Source organism: Nesoenas mayeri (assembly GCF_963082525.1).
Source record: "Nesoenas mayeri genome assembly, chromosome: 1".
Taxonomy (NCBI): domain Eukaryota; kingdom Metazoa; phylum Chordata; class Aves; order Columbiformes; family Columbidae; genus Nesoenas; species Nesoenas mayeri.
In genome coordinates, this window is record NC_137541.1 from 189,325,100 (window position 1) to 189,345,245 (window position 20,146).

The 20,146-nt window shown below is 42.0% G+C and overlaps 1 protein-coding gene across 1 annotated transcript in view; it reads right to left on the reverse strand.

Moving 5' to 3' along the window:
* Positions 1-7,954: 7,954 nt before the first annotated feature.
* Positions 7,955-20,146, reverse strand: part of KL (klotho) — a gene marked incomplete at its 3' end in the record, with an annotated part of 48,027 nt that continues 35,835 nt past the window's right edge. The window contains exons 3-5 of the mRNA XM_080363444.1: positions 15,598-15,866; positions 11,885-13,001; positions 7,955-8,292 (exon numbers count right to left, since the gene is read on the reverse strand). Of these exons, the coding sequence (XP_080219570.1) occupies positions 7,955-8,292; positions 11,885-13,001; positions 15,598-15,866 (1,724 nt within the window). The remainder of the gene's footprint in view (positions 8,293-11,884; positions 13,002-15,597; positions 15,867-20,146) is intronic.

The window sequence follows — 20,146 nt, forward strand, 5'->3', positions numbered from 1 at the left end:
GGTGGGGGAGCAGATGACAGTAACCCTCTCCACAGCATCTGCTGGCCAGCAGTGCCCCACCACGTCCTGGAGACAGATGGTAACTGGGTGCTGGTGTGCAGCCCGAGCCCACACCTGAGCAGCCCAGGGTCTGCCAGCCCCCTTGGCCACGCTGCTGCACCTCACTGACTCCAGCCAGGCTTGGTCTTCACTGTGGTGGGACCACAAGCACCACCAGAAGCTGATCTGGCTTGATCACAAACAGAGAGTCCTTTCATACCCCCAGACTCTGTCGGTATAAAAACTTGCCGTGGGGCTAGGTAAAGGCAGGGAATGAGCTTATCACCACCAAACACCCATCCATGTGCCACACTGCTGGCTGTCACTAATCAGCACGACTGTGGAGCCCACCGCAGCTCTAAGTGCAGATCAACCTGGGTTCATGGCTGCTCCAGTGTTTTATTCACTGGTGGCCTGCTCCCAAGGGGACAGGAACTCAGAACTGGGCCTACAAAGTGGCTCCTGGACCTGGGAGGAAGAATCATGCCAGCCCCTTCCCCAGGCTCGTAGTGGTGGGCTCATCTACTGCTTTGCAAAAGAGGTAAAAAGGTAAGATTTAGGGAAAACTTCCCATTCTTCAGTGGCTGTACTTGGGTACCCCTGGTTAGCAATAGGGCTGCTGGTGAGGAGGGACAGGCTCTGCGGCTGCAGATACATCGTGGCTCCATTGGCAGCAATGCCCACATGCAGGGCATACCGATAGCTCTCTCCTGGGGCTGTGGGGCAGCGAGGGCACCATTTCAGAGCCAGTTTTTGGCAGTCCACCTTTCCTGCTTCTCATGAGGTTGCAGGGCCTGAACCAGCCTGCCCACTGGCACAGTATAGGCCAAGTCACAGCCCCACCACTTGTGAACCCGCTCCAACACAGAGTGAGTCACCACACGTGTTCTATCCCAGACCCATCCCAAACACCAAACCAAACCCCATCCACAAGGATCATCTTGCATGGGGTTTACCATCTGGCCATGGTGATGCCCAGCTGTGGCCTTACATCTTTTTGAGTGGGGGTTATCTGGTTGTCTTGCATGGTTCTCTCCACACTCAAAGAGGTACTGGGACACTTGTAAACAGCTGAGTAGTGTCATTCATCTCACTGTTGAAACCACCAGGACAGCGATGGAAAAGTTTGTGGATTTTATCAATACAAATAAAAATAATGGTTGCAAACAATGAAAAATTAAATGGTATCACTGCATAAGCCAAATATGGCCTCCTTGGCCTCCCAGTATTTCTTGCCTTGGGCAACCTTTTTCAGCAATCACTGGTATTTATCAGAAAAGAGATACAGTTATTGCATTTGAGTTTTTCAAATAATTGAGTAATTTAATCTTTTAAGTGCCTCTGAGATCACTTGCTGTAATTAAAGACAGAAGATGAATGACTGAAGTACAAGAGCATTGGAGGACTTTAAAAATGAATGTGTCCTTGACTGAGTCTCCTGTGCATTTATATAATGATTATCCCACATTAATATGACCAAGCAGATAAAAGGAGAAAATAATAAGAGCTTGGTTGCATTATTTTTCTTCCAGCCCAATAACAATATATCACCAGCTGGAGGCATGTGCCTGTGAATACCAAGCAGGAGCAACCACGTGCGGCCAAGTGCAGGACCCCGCTGCCTCCCGCTGCGAGGGGCAGGAAAGGCAATATCCGCTCATGGATCCCGCAGCAATGCAGCAGATAAATGAGTTACAAATGTGTGTAAAATTCACAAACTTCCATCAGAAGCACACTTAAAGGCTCAGCTAGTGCTGGGAGAGACGCCTACAATACTGGCAGCTTCCTTTACAAGCATTTATTTTCTCAGCTTTTGGAAATGAGACTCCAGTCTCCTAGTGGAGAGAGAGAGGCAGAAGGGTTGCTGCAAAGTAATAACCATCAACAAAAAATCTGTAAGGCCTGTAAACAGCATTTTGTCTTCTAAATAAACTCTATGCCCTGGCATACCTATGTCACACCTTGGTATTTAGTTCCCCATTTCACAGCCCAAGTGTAAATAAACACATGCCCAGAGAGGGAAGAGGAGGTGGTGAGAGAGCTGGAGCTGGCCCCACTCCATTCTTAATGCAGCACGAAGCCCCTGGATCACGCCTGTCCCAGCTGGAGGAGCAGCAGCCTCATAGCCCTTGGGGCACCCTCCAGGCTGACCAGAGAGGCTGCCAGGGCAGCCTCCACGCCGGCTCACTCCCCTCCCTTTCCTGGCAGTGCAGCTGATGACCTCCAGCACCACTGCATTATTGCCAGACTACAAAACTTTGTCACCTCATAAAACTTTACAACACAGGTAGTTTATACCGTTACACCTCTTGAACTAAACACTCTGCCAATTCACCGTTCCCTCCGGTGGAAGGAAAAAACAGATTTCTTTGTTCGGATGTTGTGTTTGCTGGTTTGCAGTGCTGCAGAAAGCCTGTTACAGAGCCCTGAGCACAGAAGGCAGCAATGCAACAGCCAGCTCGCTGCTGAGAACCAACCCGCTGTTCCAGCCAGCATCCCTCTGGACACACCATCAGCCCTGCTTCTCCTCCGGGCCCTGCCGCATGTCCCGCTCAGGGGTGGGATGCACACCCCAACAGGGCAGCGCTCCGGCTTGGAGGCTCCTCTGGCTCCTGAGAGCCAAAGAGGTGGGGCTGAGAAGGCACAGCCCAGGTTCTCTCCTTCCTGCAAGGACTGGTGCTATTAAAAAAAAAATCAGAAGTACATTATACACCTCAGGTTAGGGGGAAGAGTTAAAACTCATCCCTCCCTGCCAAAAGAAGAAAAAGGCATCGCAAAGTCTTATGTGTTACTCTCTTAGTAAGGAAAAAAACTCTTTCCACAAAAGCAGAAACTATCTAATGTGATGTGAATTTACAGTATTTAGAAAACATCATCACTGTCATTCCCACTCCTTTGCTCAGTGCCGGTGACAGTGACCACCTCTCCCTCTGCACCTCAGAGCCCCATGGGCCTCCTGGGACTTGGGCCAGAAGCACATTTGGATGAGCTCAGGAGAGCTGGCAGTGGATAATGATGCTTCACCATGTTGCGTTGTGAGTAACTCCTGCAATTGGACTAGATGAGCTTTTGAGATCCCTTCCAATCCCTAACATTCTGTGATTCTGTGTGATTCTGTGACAAGGAAAAGGCTTTTGGCAGTAAAATCCATCATGCAGGAGGTATATAATTAAAAGACAAATATGGGCAGGAGGGAGTTTTCAGAGTAGATTTTTTTTTGTTTTAACAAAGAATATTCAAAGTCCCATGGCCCATCCCCACAGCAGGGAACTGTTCCCTCAGCTCCCAGGGCAAAGAACTTGCGCATCCACTTTTGCCTGTAGCTTTTCTGGCTTCCTTCATTAGTATTTTCCCTGGCTTCTCTGCCTCACTGGCCCTTTTGCTGCTCCTTCACAAACACACACACAAAGCATCACAAAATAATAGCCAGAAAAATGTCAGCACCCACAAGTGTCTTGGCTGTAGGCTGTTGTTATTTCAACTTTCTGGTTTCTTAACGATCTTAATTTTCTCAGAACCGTTTGACAGAGAGTAGTGTTTCTGTTCAACTCATGAAACAAAATAAAAGCCTCAGATATGTTGGACCCTGCCACTTCCACCTCACCTCGTTATTCCTTCTTTTTCCAATCTTTTAGAGAGTGTGGGCTGAACCATCCAGCACCAGCCAGAGCCGTGTGACGGCCAGTGAAGAGCGGTTTGGCAATCCACAAGGGGAGAGCTTTACTTTTTTTTTCCTCACCTCCTCTTCTCAGCTTTGCATGGGTGAAGAAGGAACAAGGCTAAACTTTCTCACTTGAAGCTGAAACCTAGCACCTAAAACTAAATTAGTTGCCTTGAATAAGGGCATTTTCACCTAAGAGGTTTTTGAAAGCAGAATGATCAAGTGACTCAAAAGCAAATGAATACAAGGCAAAGAGAAAAGTGAAGGGCAAGTTGTGTGTTTAAATATGCTGACACTTGGACAGCCACTTGTCTCTTTCTGCTCCCACTTCCTTTAACCTTGACATTTACTTTCCTTAGGATGTTTAACAAGGACGCCACAAACTGACTGCTTAGCGCCACAGCTATGCTGATAAAGTCCTTCAAGCCTGTGAGTAACTACTGGAAGAGAGGAGCTATTAAATTTGCTGCAGTGTTGCTAATGCAAAAAAAAACCAATTTTGTATTGCTATGGTTACTTCCACAGGCTTTTAAAATAGCAGCACTCTTAAAACAAAACAACAACAACAAAAAAAAACCCACACAAAACCAATAACAACAACAACAAAACAACAACAAACCAAAACACGCAAAGAACAAAAACCCTTCCAAAGTCCCAGGTCTGTTAGAAAAACCTCTGTGTCGACACAGGCCCCAGCAATCTCCAACAAAGTTACAGTTACTTACGTGTCATTGGAAAAACAAACAGCAACACAAACTCCTTGCAGAGTTATCATAACAACGTCTCCTAAAGTACTCTGTACTTCATGTTGCAGACAGAGAAATGGGAGAGATTAAACAGTAAGATCATGTTACAATTTGTTACAAGCAGTATCTTTATTTCATTTCTGAGATTGTTATAAAAACAACGTAACATTTCATTTAGCAAAGACATCCCACAGTCACTCTGCACAATATTTTCAAGAAATGAAACAGAAGCTTTGCACTCATGTCACAAAAATATTTTGAATAAAAATATAATTTTGTATTTTACAACATGTTTAATCTGCAGCATTGAGCAAACTGGCAACAACATTTCATTCTAGAAACATGGTTAAAATCAAGAAACTAGTCTATATAAGGTAATGCACGTTAACATCCATCACATGCAAACTCCAGTTGCTCTTCAGAAAAAATACCATCCTCCCCTGAGCTGCCTCTGCAGCCTGAGCATGGAGTCCCCTCTGCTCGAAGTCCTTGCTGCCGCCAGCATTTCTGCTCCGGAGGCACAGGGGGTGACAGGGCAGTGCCAGATCACCGCTCACACGTGGGTACCCAACTGAAGTTCCCCACGGCCCGTAGCCCGATCACAGGCAGTGATTACCACATCACTTTGCACAAGCACACCCCAGCTCTCCTTGGACAGGTACCTAATCTTTGCCTGTTCAAGGGCTCTTTTCTTGTTAGTGGAGCGTGATTTTTTTTCTAGAAGATCGACAAGAAAGTTGGGCTGGCCCCTGATTACATAAAATGAAGCAGATTCCTGAGACAAAACTGTGCCATTACCTCCATCAGACCAGCCTGTATTTTCCCAGGCCCATCACTGTGCAATTCACCCACCAAGAGCCGCACACAGCTGTGCGCCGGCAGCGCCACAGGCAGAGTGCTCAGCAGAACCCAGCGGCGACTGCTGAGCCCAGCACGAGCTGGTCACTGCTCCGCAGCAATATTCAAAAACCCTTCTGAAGGGAATGACGCTAAAGGCTGCGTTACTTCTCTGGGCCATGGCACCAAGAGTGGATGCGATCATACAGCCCCACAGCAACAAATCCCAATTTACCTACAAATTAGATATCCAGTTGATGCCATCTGCCTGTCGGTGGTTACATATCACCCAGCCTCCACAGGAAGAGCTTGCAGCATCTCCTCTGTGCCTGGGCTACTGCTTCACACAACACACTGTGGCTGGGACATTCCAGAGCACAAGGCAACAACTCACTGGGTGGTTCGAGGTCAGTGACATGAGGGGACAGTGCCCAACAGCACCCCTGCTCTTCTGGACTTGCCCAGCCCAGGACCCCTGAACCCCCTCACATCCAGGGGAGACATGTCCACTGGGATTCTCAGAAAGACCAGGCCAAGACTTCTTTTGTTTTACAAACAGCAAAATAGATGTACATACCCACACACACACACAACACACAGATTAGGCATGACCTGGCTACAGCTTGTATTTAATGAATGTCACTTTTTGTTACGTACTGTGAAGGCATTTAATATTACTGGAGTAATGTGATGCAAGGTGATTCATTGCCACACCATGGAGACAGCCATTTAGCATTTTGTACATATAGGGAGAGCTCTTTCTTTGTAATCCATATTGTACCAGGCCCCAATGCATAAATATAGAGCAGTTTAAAATTCACTCTTCTTCAGCAAGTCTTATCAAGCCATAAATATTTTTTATATATATTTTTAATACTTCATCACTTACCCTGAATTTTTCACCTTAACTCTATACCAAAATATACATTAGTGCAAAGAGAGACCATTTTAAGACTGCAACTAGAGGCCAAATATATTAATCATTATGATAAGATACTCTTTTTTATTTCTATAGATTATTTATGAAAAAATATAATCTAAAGTTACAAATGAAAATTGTATTTCATATGTAAGTATTAATTTACAGTACAGAATCACTGAACCATAGACTATTCAGGTTGAAAGGAACCCCAGGAGGTCATTTAATCATCTACTAGTCATCTAGTAGATAAACATCACATTTAATACAGGAAAATCAGTTTTAGTAGATAAATAATTATTAATTAACACACAGCACATTTCCTTTAAAATATTCTTTTCAGTGACTGACATTTTTAACATAGCAATAAAAACACAATTACAGCTGAAGGCATTGCAGGCCTGGAGTTAGAGAGAAGAGAAAATGACCTCACTGCTTTTTTCCGAGGACACTTCTAATGCAATGATTCACAAGGCAGGCAAAATAATGCAGGGGTTTTTTCCATTCACTCTTTATCTCTACTAAAAAATAGTGTTGCTAATATTTTTCTAAGTTATCTTACTGAGAGAAAAATGAGAGGCCCACAGACATTCAGTAATACTTTGGGATGAAATGCTGCCAGGGCCAGATCCAGTTGCTCCAAGGAGACCCTCCAGCCATCCTGGAAGAGGCTTGGACCAACAGCTCCAAGATCCCAGACCCTGGCAAAAGCAGCATGAAAGGGCTGGATTATTACAGCAAAAGGCTGGGATTTAATGTCTCCACCCTCAACACAAATGGAATGCAGAGACCATCTCACTAAATTATCCCCAGGTTTCCAGCAGGTCAGTAGTTGGGCAGCAGTGGAGTGGCAGCTGTGTACAAAAAGTGCAGAAGTGGAATGCCCCAGCCCTGCTGTGTCTGGGGGTACAGGGCACAGGGTCAGGCACACAGCTTTCTGACCACGGAGACAGTAAAGACATCCCAGTTCCTGCTCTCTGCTTTTTTACTGAGCATCCCTTTCACCCTTCTCAGCTCTTCACATCAGGTGGCATGACCCTTGCCACCCCTAGACATGCCCCTGCTGCTTGCCCCACTGAGAAAGACACAACTTCTTTAGCTGAAGTTCTCCAGTGACATCCTGAAGTCAGACCCAGCCATCAGCAACCTGAGTAGTAGTTTAAGGATTTACCAGCAGCACAGAATCATGTCTCCCTATTCTTCCCTCTGCATCTGCTTCAGGAAAGGGGGTGTCCCTTCCCCCGGCACTGCTTTTTGCAATTCTCCTCCATCTCTGCTCAGTCATGTCTCCTGCTCCAGTCAGGCGTTGGCTGATCAAGCAACATCAGCATTAAACCCTAATATAGAAAAGTAAACCATTTTGTTTCTCCCCGATCTTCTCTTGAAGATTTTGACATTTAAGCTTGTCCATTGCTCCATGTCTTCAAAACATACTTCTACCTGTGCAACTCAGCAAGCGAAATCCAAGGAGAGAAAAGCATCTGCTCAACAAAAGGTCCCAGGGAAAGTTGTGAGATAACTCCAACCACAGGAATTAAGGACTGGTCATAAACCAAATGTACTAGAGCAGAGAAAACTATTTCTGGAAGCCATATGCTAGCACTCTCTTCTCAGTTTCAATGTCCTGCAGTATCAGGCAATGTAAATGCCTTCCTAGTGCTGAAGTAATCGCAACATCATGTGCTCTTATTTCAGATTTCCCAAGGGGATGCAAAAGAAAGGGTACTGAGTGATGTATTCCAAGAGGCGGCTCTATTTATACCTTCTTTCTGCCCTCTTGGAGTAGTAAGAAATGAAGAATATAGTAACAATAAAAGCAACAAATATGAAAACAATAAAAGCTAATAATGATTTTCTGTTTCGGAAGAAGTGGCATTCAGGACACGAGGCAATCTCTTCTGGGCACAGCAGCTCCAGAGACTCAGGACCAGGAAAACCATTATGGTCAACTATTTTTCTGTAATGTTTCATAGAAGGCTTTGGTTCGTATTGATTTGCAACATAACTGTAGAGACCATATTTAGGAGCAGTCTTGTCATTAAAAGAATACACAAAATATCCTTGCAGGTTAACATTATCCAAGGTGTAAGCTGTGAAAGAAAACAAAGTGTTGAAGAAATGAATAAATGTCACTTTGGCATTCAAGAGCAGTACCATATGCCAATACATAAAGCAGGCGCAGGGGAATGTTAAACCCACATCTGTACTTCTCAAAAATAAGATAAGGTACACGTATATCTACAAAGTGTTTGTCATAAAAAGTAAGAATCTGTCAGCCACTGCCAGACAGCATGATCTGTGAGTATCCTGCAATTTATTTCCCTGTGCTTGGTAAACACAGCTGTGAGTGCATGACTGTGTTTAATGATCAGCATGGAGCCTATCATAAGACAATGGCTCTTTTTTATGTATGAAAGAACACAGGTTTTGGGTTTCCTGCAGCTGGATTTCTGCAGCCAGTTTCTCTGATTGCTCCTTCTCCCTTGCAGAGCATCATCTGATGGGGATGGCCAAGGAACAGAGGACAACAGGCTGCACTTCTCATGAGGCAAAGGTACAGTGACATCGGGAAAAGACGCGTCCATGCCAAGGTCATGTACTGAGATATCACCAGTGCAAGTAGAAAGGTTATGCAGATCAGAGTCGTCTCTTGTTATTGACTTGAGTCTCTGATCCAAGATGACCTGTATTAGTCTTTATTGAGAACACGTCCACAATCCATACTGCTAACTTGGCTGCTGGAAAAGGTCCAGCAGCTGCAGCATTACCCTTGAGCCATCAGTCCCGCTTGACAAAACCAATCAATCCACAGTAGCAAACACAAACTGTAATACTTTATCTCAGAAAATCCCTATTTTTAACAAATTAAAGCAACATATTCTAGCAGATGAACACAGGACGGAAAGCTAAGGATTGCTGAATTTTCATATGCCTCTGGAAATAATTCTTTCTGCAGCCACATGCAAGACATTTAGCACCTCTAACCTACTTTTCATGTGTAAAATGAAATAATATTTACCTTCCCTTTTACAGAGCTGCTACCCAGGATAATTAGTTCATGTTTGTAAAACTGTATGTGGATTTAACAGTGTTACATAAATGGTTACTGCTCTTCTTTGTTTTCAATTGGCAAAGATGAACTTTCAATTGGCAAAGACTCTTTGGACTGAGGCTGTGTTTTTAAGTGCTTTGTACACTGCAGTACACTTAAAAATACAGCTTCAGACCAAAGGTCCCATCCTGTATTGTGGCATCACTTATCTGCACAAACCTGTCAGCTCTCCTGAACAATGCAGGTGAGCACCACTGCACACACAAGTGTTGCCCCACCCAGACCCTGGAAACAACAAGGAGAAGGTGGCAGAATAGGAACTTTAAGGCGAGAGCACACATGTACTAAATCTCCTCTCATTCCTCTCCAGCATGACACTGAGGTAAGGACACAGGATTTGTAATTCATCTCAGTTACTGCACAGTTACTTGCAGAAAAAATGCCATGTTTTGGAGAAACCTGAATCAGTCATGATGCCAAGGGGAAGAGCTTGCTCCCTGTATAAGGACAAGATGGACAAAAGCACAACACCCAAGTGGGAGAGAAAAAAAAAGAATGAAAAAGCCAGTATTACTGACAGACCAAACACTATGGAGGAGTGTACAATGTCAAAAGTGGGAGGGTGATCTTTAGGGCAAATATTCTGGCAAAGAAGGTGGAAAGATAGGAAAATAAGGTTTACATGTGATAAGTTGAAAAACACAGGAAGGATTTCCAGGCTGGGCAGAACAGGGGAGAAGGAAGTGATTGGAGGGTAGTGGTAGCAGATGAGTACAAATCACGAAGTTCTCTAAAAGGCACAGGGATGTGCAGGTGTTCTGGCTAATGAGAACTGGGAGAAAAGCCCAAATTCATACTCGCTTTGAAAACAGAAATGCCAAGAACTGGTAAGGTGTAAAGTGGTAGGAAGGAGAGAAGTAATACAGAAAGAAACAGACTGAACCCCAAATGTGGACAAGGTATGGTTTTAAACTAAAGGGTAAAAACTTTTTTTAAACTAAAGATCAGAAAAAAATGCGCCCAGTGCTTCAAAATACGGGAGAAGAAACTCTTGAGCACTTTCTATTGATGTTCAGTAATTCATGAAAGAGGTGGAATTTAACAGAGAAGGAAGTTAAAGCCAATACTTAATAGAGTAGACAGGATGACCTAGAAAATTATGGACCTGCCAGGCATCCTTTGTTACCTAGCAAAAGAATGGAATAGATTATATAAGCTTGATAAATAAGAATTACAAGGTATATATAAGATTAATGCCAATCAGCTTAGCTTTATGAAAAATAAATCTTATCAAACTAACTTGACATCTTTTTATGAGATCAGCAGATCAATATAAGTAGTGATGTTTGATGTAATATACACAGAATTTCACAAGGCAAATGATTTGGTATTGTATGGTATTTGGATCAAGAAAATAGAATGTAACAAGGTTAAGGGGATCAGCGGATTTCAACTGGTCTCAAACAGAACTAGCAAGACTAGAAATGCAATTGCAGGTAAGCATGTGTCATTGTAGGTGTATTTCTACCATGGAGATTGGCATTTAGCACTAAGATATTTAATGATCTTCAATGTATCAGCAACCTGAAAGAAAAGTAAAACTACTTCTCACGAAGTTTGCAAATAACACAAAGATTAGGGACATAGCTTAGGTAGTGTAGCAAGCTTCGCATAAGCAAGCAACTGGCATTTGAACATGAGCAAATGCAAGGATGTCAAAGAACAAGTCTGGGTTTAGCCCTCTCAAGAAGAATGTTGGCAATGGGGAAAAGCTGAATGATTGAAAGGTTCTAAATGATGTTTTATAGTAAGGGACACAAAGAGCTTTCTTGATGCTATTTATCAAAGACATAAATGAGAGCTTCTTTTCTCTCTGTGAACACCTACACAGGTAAAATATGTGGCAATGCACAACAAAACGGCTTAAAGCTGAAGCTAAAGAAAAAATAATATTAAGATTTATGTATCTCTATAAATACACCTATGTACAAAACCACTAAATAATTAGCCCCTGCAACAGCTTACAGTGAGATGTAGAAGATACTTCATCAGTAAAAATTATCTCATTCAAGTCTTGTGCTTTTCTAAAAAAGAAAAGTGTGTGTTGTGTTGACAGGAAGACTCAAAATGCCTGGGTTTTGCCTTATGATTCTTTCAGACTCAGAAAAAGACTGGTTGGAGTTCTGAAGAGCAGGAAAGAGTCCAAGAAATGGCATAATGAGGTAGATAGCTGAAATATTATGAAGAGCCAAGATCGCTGTTGGATAAGATACAGAGACAGCTGAGGAACAGAACTCGTACCCAGCCCTGAGGCACACCAGTGGAGAGAAGCAACAAAGCAAAACAACAGCAGACATGCAATAAGAAGAAAATCTAACTAAATACATGTGAAGCTTCTCATATAGTATCTACTTAAATTTCTTGAATCCACAAAAATATCTTCTGCTGTCTTATGCAGAATCTATGCAAGGTCACTCTTCCTGATGTTTAGTAACACCAATCAGTCATAAATAAAAATAAAAACTATCTATTATGCTGTAGCAACATTTGGAGTATTCTACCTAGGATTTCTTTTTTTTAAGTTAAACATAATCTGGGATTTGTGACATCAACAATCTATGGTTCCTTACCTTTTAGAGCTTCATTGATGTAATTCTGTATGTAATACACTCTGAGCTTATCATGCATCATATTCTGGTCATCGTCAATTCCATTAGCCATAACATAAATTGGAACATCGCCATACTTGGATTTAACCCACTTCAGCAATTTTCGCAGTCCCCAGGGCACTACTGCAGCTCTACTGGGGGAGTGCAGCCACGTGATGTCATTGATCATTTGAACTTCAAGATAGTGGTCATATTTTAGTGCATCTTCTTTCTCCCAGCCCACAAGGGTAGAAGTGTAGTGACTCAAGGCAAAAAAATCAAATGAGCCCTGGATTAACTTCTTTTCATCTTCTGAGAAATAAGGCAAGTGGAAATTATACAGGTCAACGCTGTTTCTTTGGTGAAGCCATGCTCTCATCATCTGTGGGTAATCACCGTTCCCAAATATGGGCTCTGCAAGCCAGCCAATGTCGAACTCCAAAATCCTGTCAGCAACTTCTTGGTCATTTCTGGAAAAGGGACAAGCTGGTTCTACCCAATCGGCTTGCAGAGCTATAGATATTTTACCCTTCTGAGTTCTCCTGAATTCTTTGTCATAAAGATGCCATGCTTTCGCATGGGCTTTCAACAGGTTGTGCCCTGCGGTGTATGTCAAGTTTTTAACAGACGGTTCATTCATTGTGATCCAAAATTTGATATGGTCCCCAAGGCTTGTAAAGCAGAATTTGGCATACTCAACAAAGGCCTGAACAGTTTCTGGGTTTTCCCAAGCTCCATATTTGGCAAGAGAAGCTGGAAGCTCTTGATTCTCAGCCATAGGTTGCCATAAAGCAACAACAGGAGTTATATTAACTCTGAGAAGTTCACTAGCAAAACACTGATAATAATGAACAAGTGTGTGGTTGATAAGAGAAAGGTTACCTAAAGGAAGGATTAAGGACCATTTCAGTGAAAAATGGAAGTGTGTGACATGCGTTTCTTGCAGAAGAGAGATCTGGAGCCTGATGGCAGCAAAGTCAACACAGTGCCGCTTGCGTTTCGAGGTGAGCACTCCATCCACTTTAATAAGCTTCTTCGTCTGGTGAACGTCCCACACATAAACATTAGAGTCAAGAAACTGGGCGGGTGTTGTGTCTACCTGGGTAAAATAAGAAACAGACCAGATTTGAGCTGTTTGTTCTAGGTAGGTGGGAACAGCATAATCATCGAGCACAACCTAGTCAAAGAATATCACAAGTTAAAACATTAATTTAGCACCTCTCTCGCATCTCTGATGTGATAACATCTCTGACTTGTATGAATTAATTTTCTGTTAACATGTGACACCAAAAAGGTACCAAATCTATGTATCATTTTCATCCTAATTTCCAAACAAGCTTATGCTAATGGTCACCAACCATGTTTATGTCTTCTCCAAATTGCTCCAGTCTGTATAGGAAACAAGGGATTGCTCAGGAAAAAGGCACTTAGCCTGCGACAAAGAAGCAGATCTTCAGCAAAGACTACAGTAGGTTTTTAAATGTTTTTTTTTAAGACTAACACGCTATACCGAAGGGCCTACAGAGACATGGTCTGTTAAAAATTACACACTAGCTTCAATTTCAAGACCATGCCCTGAACACACTAAAAAAATTATGAATGCGGCAACATTTCCATGTTCAGTTCTTTTCCTGACTATGAAAAAGATGCGTAATGCTCTGCACTTGATTTTTAACATGAATTCCATTGACAAACAAAATTTTTCCTTCTTGCTAAAGACATCTTTTTTTTTTTCTAACTCATACTGAACTCATTTCCAAGTTATTTCAGCAGGATGTTGATATGCAAATCAATTTTTTTTTCAGGCCTCCAAGTAAACCCACTGTATGTCACTCCAACAATAAATGTATTTCCCATAAGTCTTTAGGCCTTCAGATGTGGGAATTGCATGTATGATATACTGGGTACCACATAATTACATTTTCACTTGCTAATGAACATTGCAAACACAATATGGACTAGAAAATGGAATATGGACTAGAAAATGGAAAAGTTAATTACTTAAAATAATGCACAGTGCAAAATCTTGTTCGTATTCTAGCGTAACTCTTACAAGAAAGACCCAAACTACAAGATACTACTCTCACATGTGTTTATTTGTGGGGGTTTTAAATTTTTTCTTGGTGCAAGGTTCCCCCTGAGTTCAGATTCCCATGTCCTGCCCTCTATTTGAAAAGCAGGTGTCAGCCTACAACCAGTGTTCAACTTGTAGCTGAGGCTCTGCAGACTGTATAAAGAAGCTGCTGAAAATCAGTTGCTATTTTCTCCGGAGAGGTCAGTACTGTGCTTATAGAAGAAAGTAATAAAAAACAGCATGTCTGAGGGAAATTGCTTTTCTGGAGAATTGTCCCTTGTAGATTACTAAAGCATGCATTGCCACTAATACTGTGGGAATGCTGTCAAAAGAGTTTTTCCACTGTGATGCATCTACAAATCACGCTACCTAAGCCTTACAGCATGAAATATTTGAATGGCCTTTTGAAATGAAAATATTCAGCTTTGAAAGTTTGGGGGATGGGAGGGATTTTTTAACTATCTTAGGCTGACTGAGCCTGCAACTTTATAGCTGTTATTGATCCCAAAGGTAGCAATTCTGTTTCCAATTCCTAATCTGTCTGGAGCTAGGAGGATAATGACTGTAGAATTTTCTTGGAGATCGGTGCACTAGGTAAAGAGGTTGCAGTATTTTTCAAGAGAAAAAAGTCTAATCTTACTTTTGTAGTAAGAAAAAACAAACAAGCCCCCTAGAAGCTAGCCTTAAGAAAGATTACGTCTTTGTGGAAAATCTATATTAAAAATTCTGTTCTTGGATCTGGCCTTGGTGTTGGATTTAACTACAGCTCTTTACAGTGGTTAGAAAAGGCCTGCAAGCAGAAACAGCATCTGAGAATTACAGAGCCAAACTGTTAAAGAGACTGTAACTAAGCTACAATTTTTACACATGCTATGAAGTCTTAAAATTTGAAAGGTTCTCCTGAATTATCAGATCTAGTTGAAATAAAAAGAGCGAGAGCTATGATCTAGCTAGGTGCTATACAGGGCCACTGAAGCCACAAAGTCAGACACAGTAGTGCACAAAATGACAAGAAAGGAATACAGAAATTTAATTTGGATCTAATTTTACTTCTTGGGTTTGTTTTGTTTTGTTTTGTTTTTTACACAAAAGTTCTCTAGCAACAGTACCAGAATGTATATGCATAAGATGTAGAAACATGCCACTGGAGCTTTAAGAGCTTTCAGCAAGTTTCCTAAAACATACATTAACACAGCAGACAGATATGTTACCATTAAAATTATGGACTTGAAAAAGCGGTAATACTTCCCATTTCATAGGCTAGGACATTTGGAAATACACTTTAGCAGTTGTAATCAGCTTCCATTTGAAAAGGACTGATTCCCAGTAACTGATCACATGACATGTCCAGGGAAGATGAGCATCAGATCCCTTTCGATTTCTGTATGTTTTTCTAAAATGCAATTTATCGTATCTCAATCTGACTGGATCTCCTTGGTCACATGCAGGAAGTCTATCAAAGACTGAAAGACACAGTGTTTGGAGCAAAAGCCTTGTACCTATCTCCTTGCAGCACTGTGGTAATATATATCAGCAAAGACACTCCATCTAGCAAGTTTATCAACATAAACCTGTGCACTGATCTGGCTGGACAGCCTGTCGGCTTTATTATCAGACTCACCTGAATGTAGTTGTCAACAATGCCCCAAGCAAAGCCACAGGGAAAAATCCCTTCTATGGGCTGGTTTTCAGGCAAAGGTGGGAAGCCATTTTTTTCTATCAGCTTTTGATAGAACAAGACAGAAGATTTGGGCATCAGCTTCTTGTCGTGGCTTTGAAAATCAACATAAAACAATCCACGCCGAATGCTGTATCCCCTGTGCCATTCAAAGCCATCCAGGAGGGACCAGACTGTGTAGCCAAACACATTAACCCCATCGTACCGGATGGCTGAGGAAAGAGAAAAAACAAACTTAATGCAGGGCTCATTTTCCATTTGTAGATTACACCGTATCAACAATGTTTGCGGTATTCATGTGTAAGAACAATGCAACAGATCAGACAAGTACCTTGGGGCATTGAGGGAAATATTTCAGCTGGCCCCAGGGAGCTGCCAAGGCAGCAGAGGTACCTGGCTCGGCTTTAAACAAGCCAGATTTAGAAAGAGAAACAGTGCAGCAGGGGCTGACCGCAGTGCTGCAAATCAGAGGGTGCCAGTCCTGTGCCCTGGAGCAGGACACACCAGCTCGGACCATTCACAGCAGCTGAGCCAGTAACCGTGTGGCCCCGCGCTCTGCTCAGCACCCACTGCCACTCACCCTGGGCACTTACAGGCCATTAATGCTGCACCAATCTGCACACAAACAAAAGCTATACTCCTTTTGATCCTTCCCCTCCACTACAAATATGCATTGAGAAAACCAAACAACACTTTTGGTGTGCTGATTAATTTTTACTATTATTTATTATTATTTTAATATTTTAAGTAGAAGTGATAATGCAGGAAGACCCTCGTTATTTGATAATTCTGTCTCTTTACATCTTTTATGACATAGCATTGTCCAGCTTAAATATTTAAGGGTTTCTAAAAGTATGTATACATTCCAGGTCAACTGTTTGACTTCTCAAGAGTCACCCCTCACTTCATAGGCTTAAATCAGGGTCTACTGGCATCTGTTAGTTTTGCCAGCATTATAGTTTTGAGATTCCAAATTATTCTACTCACTTTTAGTTGTATTAACACTGAGATTCAGCAAAATGTTCCTGGGCAAGGCTCAGTTTCAGGGAAGCACAAAGGAGTGTGCTTATTTTAATTACATAATTAGACCCACCCAAATGCAGCAATGCATTTCAGCACACTCTTAAATGTTCTTTTGAACTCATGTTTGGGTCTGTAGCCAGCAGAGTTTATCTTTATTACTCACCATCTTCTGTCAACCCAGCCTAGGTACTGACTGAACATAGTATTTTCCATGTCTAGTAACACTGAAAGCATTATTTCAGGCAAGCAGAACATCAAGATCATCTTATCCTGGTTTTATTAATGTACTGCATTGCAATTAGTTGTGAAGGACCACCTGGACTCCTTGTTTGAATCAATTAAATGAACTGCAGTCAAATAAGCAATGAATTTGGCCCAGTCATGAGAAAATGTCTAAGGAAATGCAATACTTCTCCTAAAGGCATCATTCTTTTGTGCTTGGCAAATGCCAGTATTTTTCTAACCTCTGCATGCATCCCTGATGACATCTGCATTACCAACAAAGTAAAAGCCAATACAAGTCCACTTTGTGAGACAGTCTCAGTGAGAATTTATCTTTGAACAGCATCTCATCCTTTCTGTAAGACATCACACAGCACTCCCCTGCTTCCTGAGCACCTCATAAAAATTCTCCTCAAAGCCTTCTTTAAAAATGTATTAACTTTTAAGCATCACCTATGAAAGAAGCAAACTGAAAATTTTTTAGAAGTTCCAAAAAGTCTGGAAGTCTCAAACATAGTATCCTGCACCAATCACATGTTACTGGAAAACCACAATGAAAATGTTATCTTTTTCTTTTTTCTGTTGTTTAGCTCCCCTCTTTTTTATGTCTGTTGGTGTGCAAGCCAAGTTGACTGAAATGAAAACTGTCCTTGCTTCTAAAACTGGGTGGCCCTGTCCATACTACCTACTGGAAATACCTCCTGACCTGAGCAATCCCCCACAGCATGCCCAGAAGCATGCTACTGTGCAGACCAGAACTCTGCCATAACAGGGTTAAAAATTAAACGGCACTTCAGTTCACGCTCTGTTTACCTCACGAGTATAGAAATAGTCTAAGTAAACATGGCAGAGGCATAAGCATCAAATACAGATCCTTAAAACCCTCTGCTCAGCTGTCCAACCACAGTGCATGAGGAGTATGAAGCCCACAGTCCCTGTTTCCACATGGAAGGTGCCCAAGGATCTATGTTTTACCTCTGGACACATCTGATAATACCTCAGTCCTCACCTGTCAGGGGCCTGGCTGTTCCCATTCTCCTTAAGATTCTTTGAGTTCAGACCTGCCGACTCCCCAGATAATGACCTTACCCCTCAGTTAGTCAACATGGCACAGAGGAGATTGCACAGCCTCCTGGTCAGCATGCCCCACTTCGCAAGGAACAATCCATTTATTTGTTGCACCAGAGAGAGAGCAGGGAAGTGAATATGACCCTCGTGTAAGTGGTTAGATACCCACCCATATGAGAAGACATCTCCAACCAACTAGCAGCTCTATTCACTCTAGCTAATCCTAAATGGTATTTGGGGGAAAAAATGAAGATCAATAATAGTAAAAAGCAAAAGGATTTAGGGCTATGAATTGCAAATAAAGAAACCTTTTCCCAGGCCAAAAAAAAACCAACCCCACAACAAAAACCAACAACAAAAACAACAACAAACACAAAAAAACCAACCAAACAAACAACAAAAAAACCCAACAACAAACAACCATGCACGGAGACTGATGACAGCATGCTGTGTCAGCGTGGACATCCATATCAGCTTTTCAGCTGAAACCAGGAGCACACCTTCGAGCAAATCTCCCTCCTTACCACACTTCAGGTCACATCACAAAATGGTCTCAGGATGCCTGACTTGGGTTCCTTTGAGGTGAAATTAATCCTGAAATGGGCTTCAGGAATACACAGTCTGGACACCAGGCCCTCAACACCAACTCTTTTCTCTACAGGCTTGCTCCGACAGTGCTGCACAGATTTGTTAACACAGACAGAGAAGTGTGGAGTGAATCTGGCGGTGAGTAGCTCACAAACCTCTACATTATAGTGTTTTGCTACGCGTTCTCTGAGAGAGACAGCATGATGCCTGTTGTGGATCTTTCTCACCCAAATCCTCATTGGTATTACATAGAGACCTTTGGTCTTTACATTGCATTTTGCAGATTCCAATGCACAGAAATGTTGGGTGCAATCATTTTCATCGTAATGATGTCTTAGTCCTTTCTGCGGATCCAGACTGTCTCTGCTGGCTTTTTTCTGTGAAACATTTAGCCAAGTGTCAGTATTCTCAACTCGATATGACAATACTACTATTGACAAGAACTACTGTTATTGTCGCTCTTGTGGCACATTAAAAAGAAGGAAGCTCTGTAAACTGAGATTGTTTCCAGTCAGCTGAGATTAAAGGGCAAACCCATGGATGTATGTCCAGAAATTTAAAAACTAAGCAGAAATATGGGTAGCAGGAATATAGCTCCTTATAGCTCTTCATCTGACTTCATGAAAACCAGCAATACTGTACTTGCAATAGTAACTAACTGTTTTACATTCCATTCCTCCCATTTTGGATAAACTGGCTCATCTATTTATTAATCTTTTATTTTATTTATAATAATTAGGTTTCTAGAATAGCAGATGACACAAACGTGAAACTCCTCTGCATCTTAAGAGTGCTCAGAATAAAATGAAAGCCATTTTTGCCCAACCCTTGTATGAAAATGACAATGGAACACAATGGCTATCTCATCTGAACGAACAGCTACAATGAGAGACAATGAAAGTGGAAATGGGAAACACAACAACTTATGAGTGACTACCAGGACTGAAAAAATTTGTTTTGCCACAAGAAAATGGGAAAATAGAAAGTAACTCTCATACAAGGTAGTTTATTTCCCTTATTGTTTGGAAAAAAAAATAACAGATTAAACAATTAAAGAATTTAGATTATATAACCTCAAACATTCAGTTCTCCTTAAACCAATGTAAATTCAGATTACTGTGATTGATGTCCACAGCTGTACCAATGTAAAATTTGTGCAAGAGCAACATTAAGATGCATAATGAAAAGCTTCCAAGTATTAATTTTAAAATGTATTCTTTCAGCCTTATGTTTTCTTCAGAGGAACACTTACTGCATAGTATTTACCTTCCCACATATATATCACAGAATCACAGAATGTTTGGGTTTGGAAGGGACCTCAAGAGATCATCTAGTCCAATCCCCCCACCAGAGCAGGAACACCCAGTTGAGGTTACACAGGAAGGTGTCGAGGTGGGTTTGAATGTCTCCAGAGGAGACTCCACAACCTCCCTGGGTAGCCTGTTCCAGTGCTCTGGCACCCTCACTGTGAAGAAGTTTCTTCTCAAATTTAAATGGAACCTCCTGTGTTCCGGTTTGTACCCATTTCCCCTTGTCTTATCATTGGTTGTAACCAAGAAGAACCTGGCTTCATCCTCATGACACTCACTCT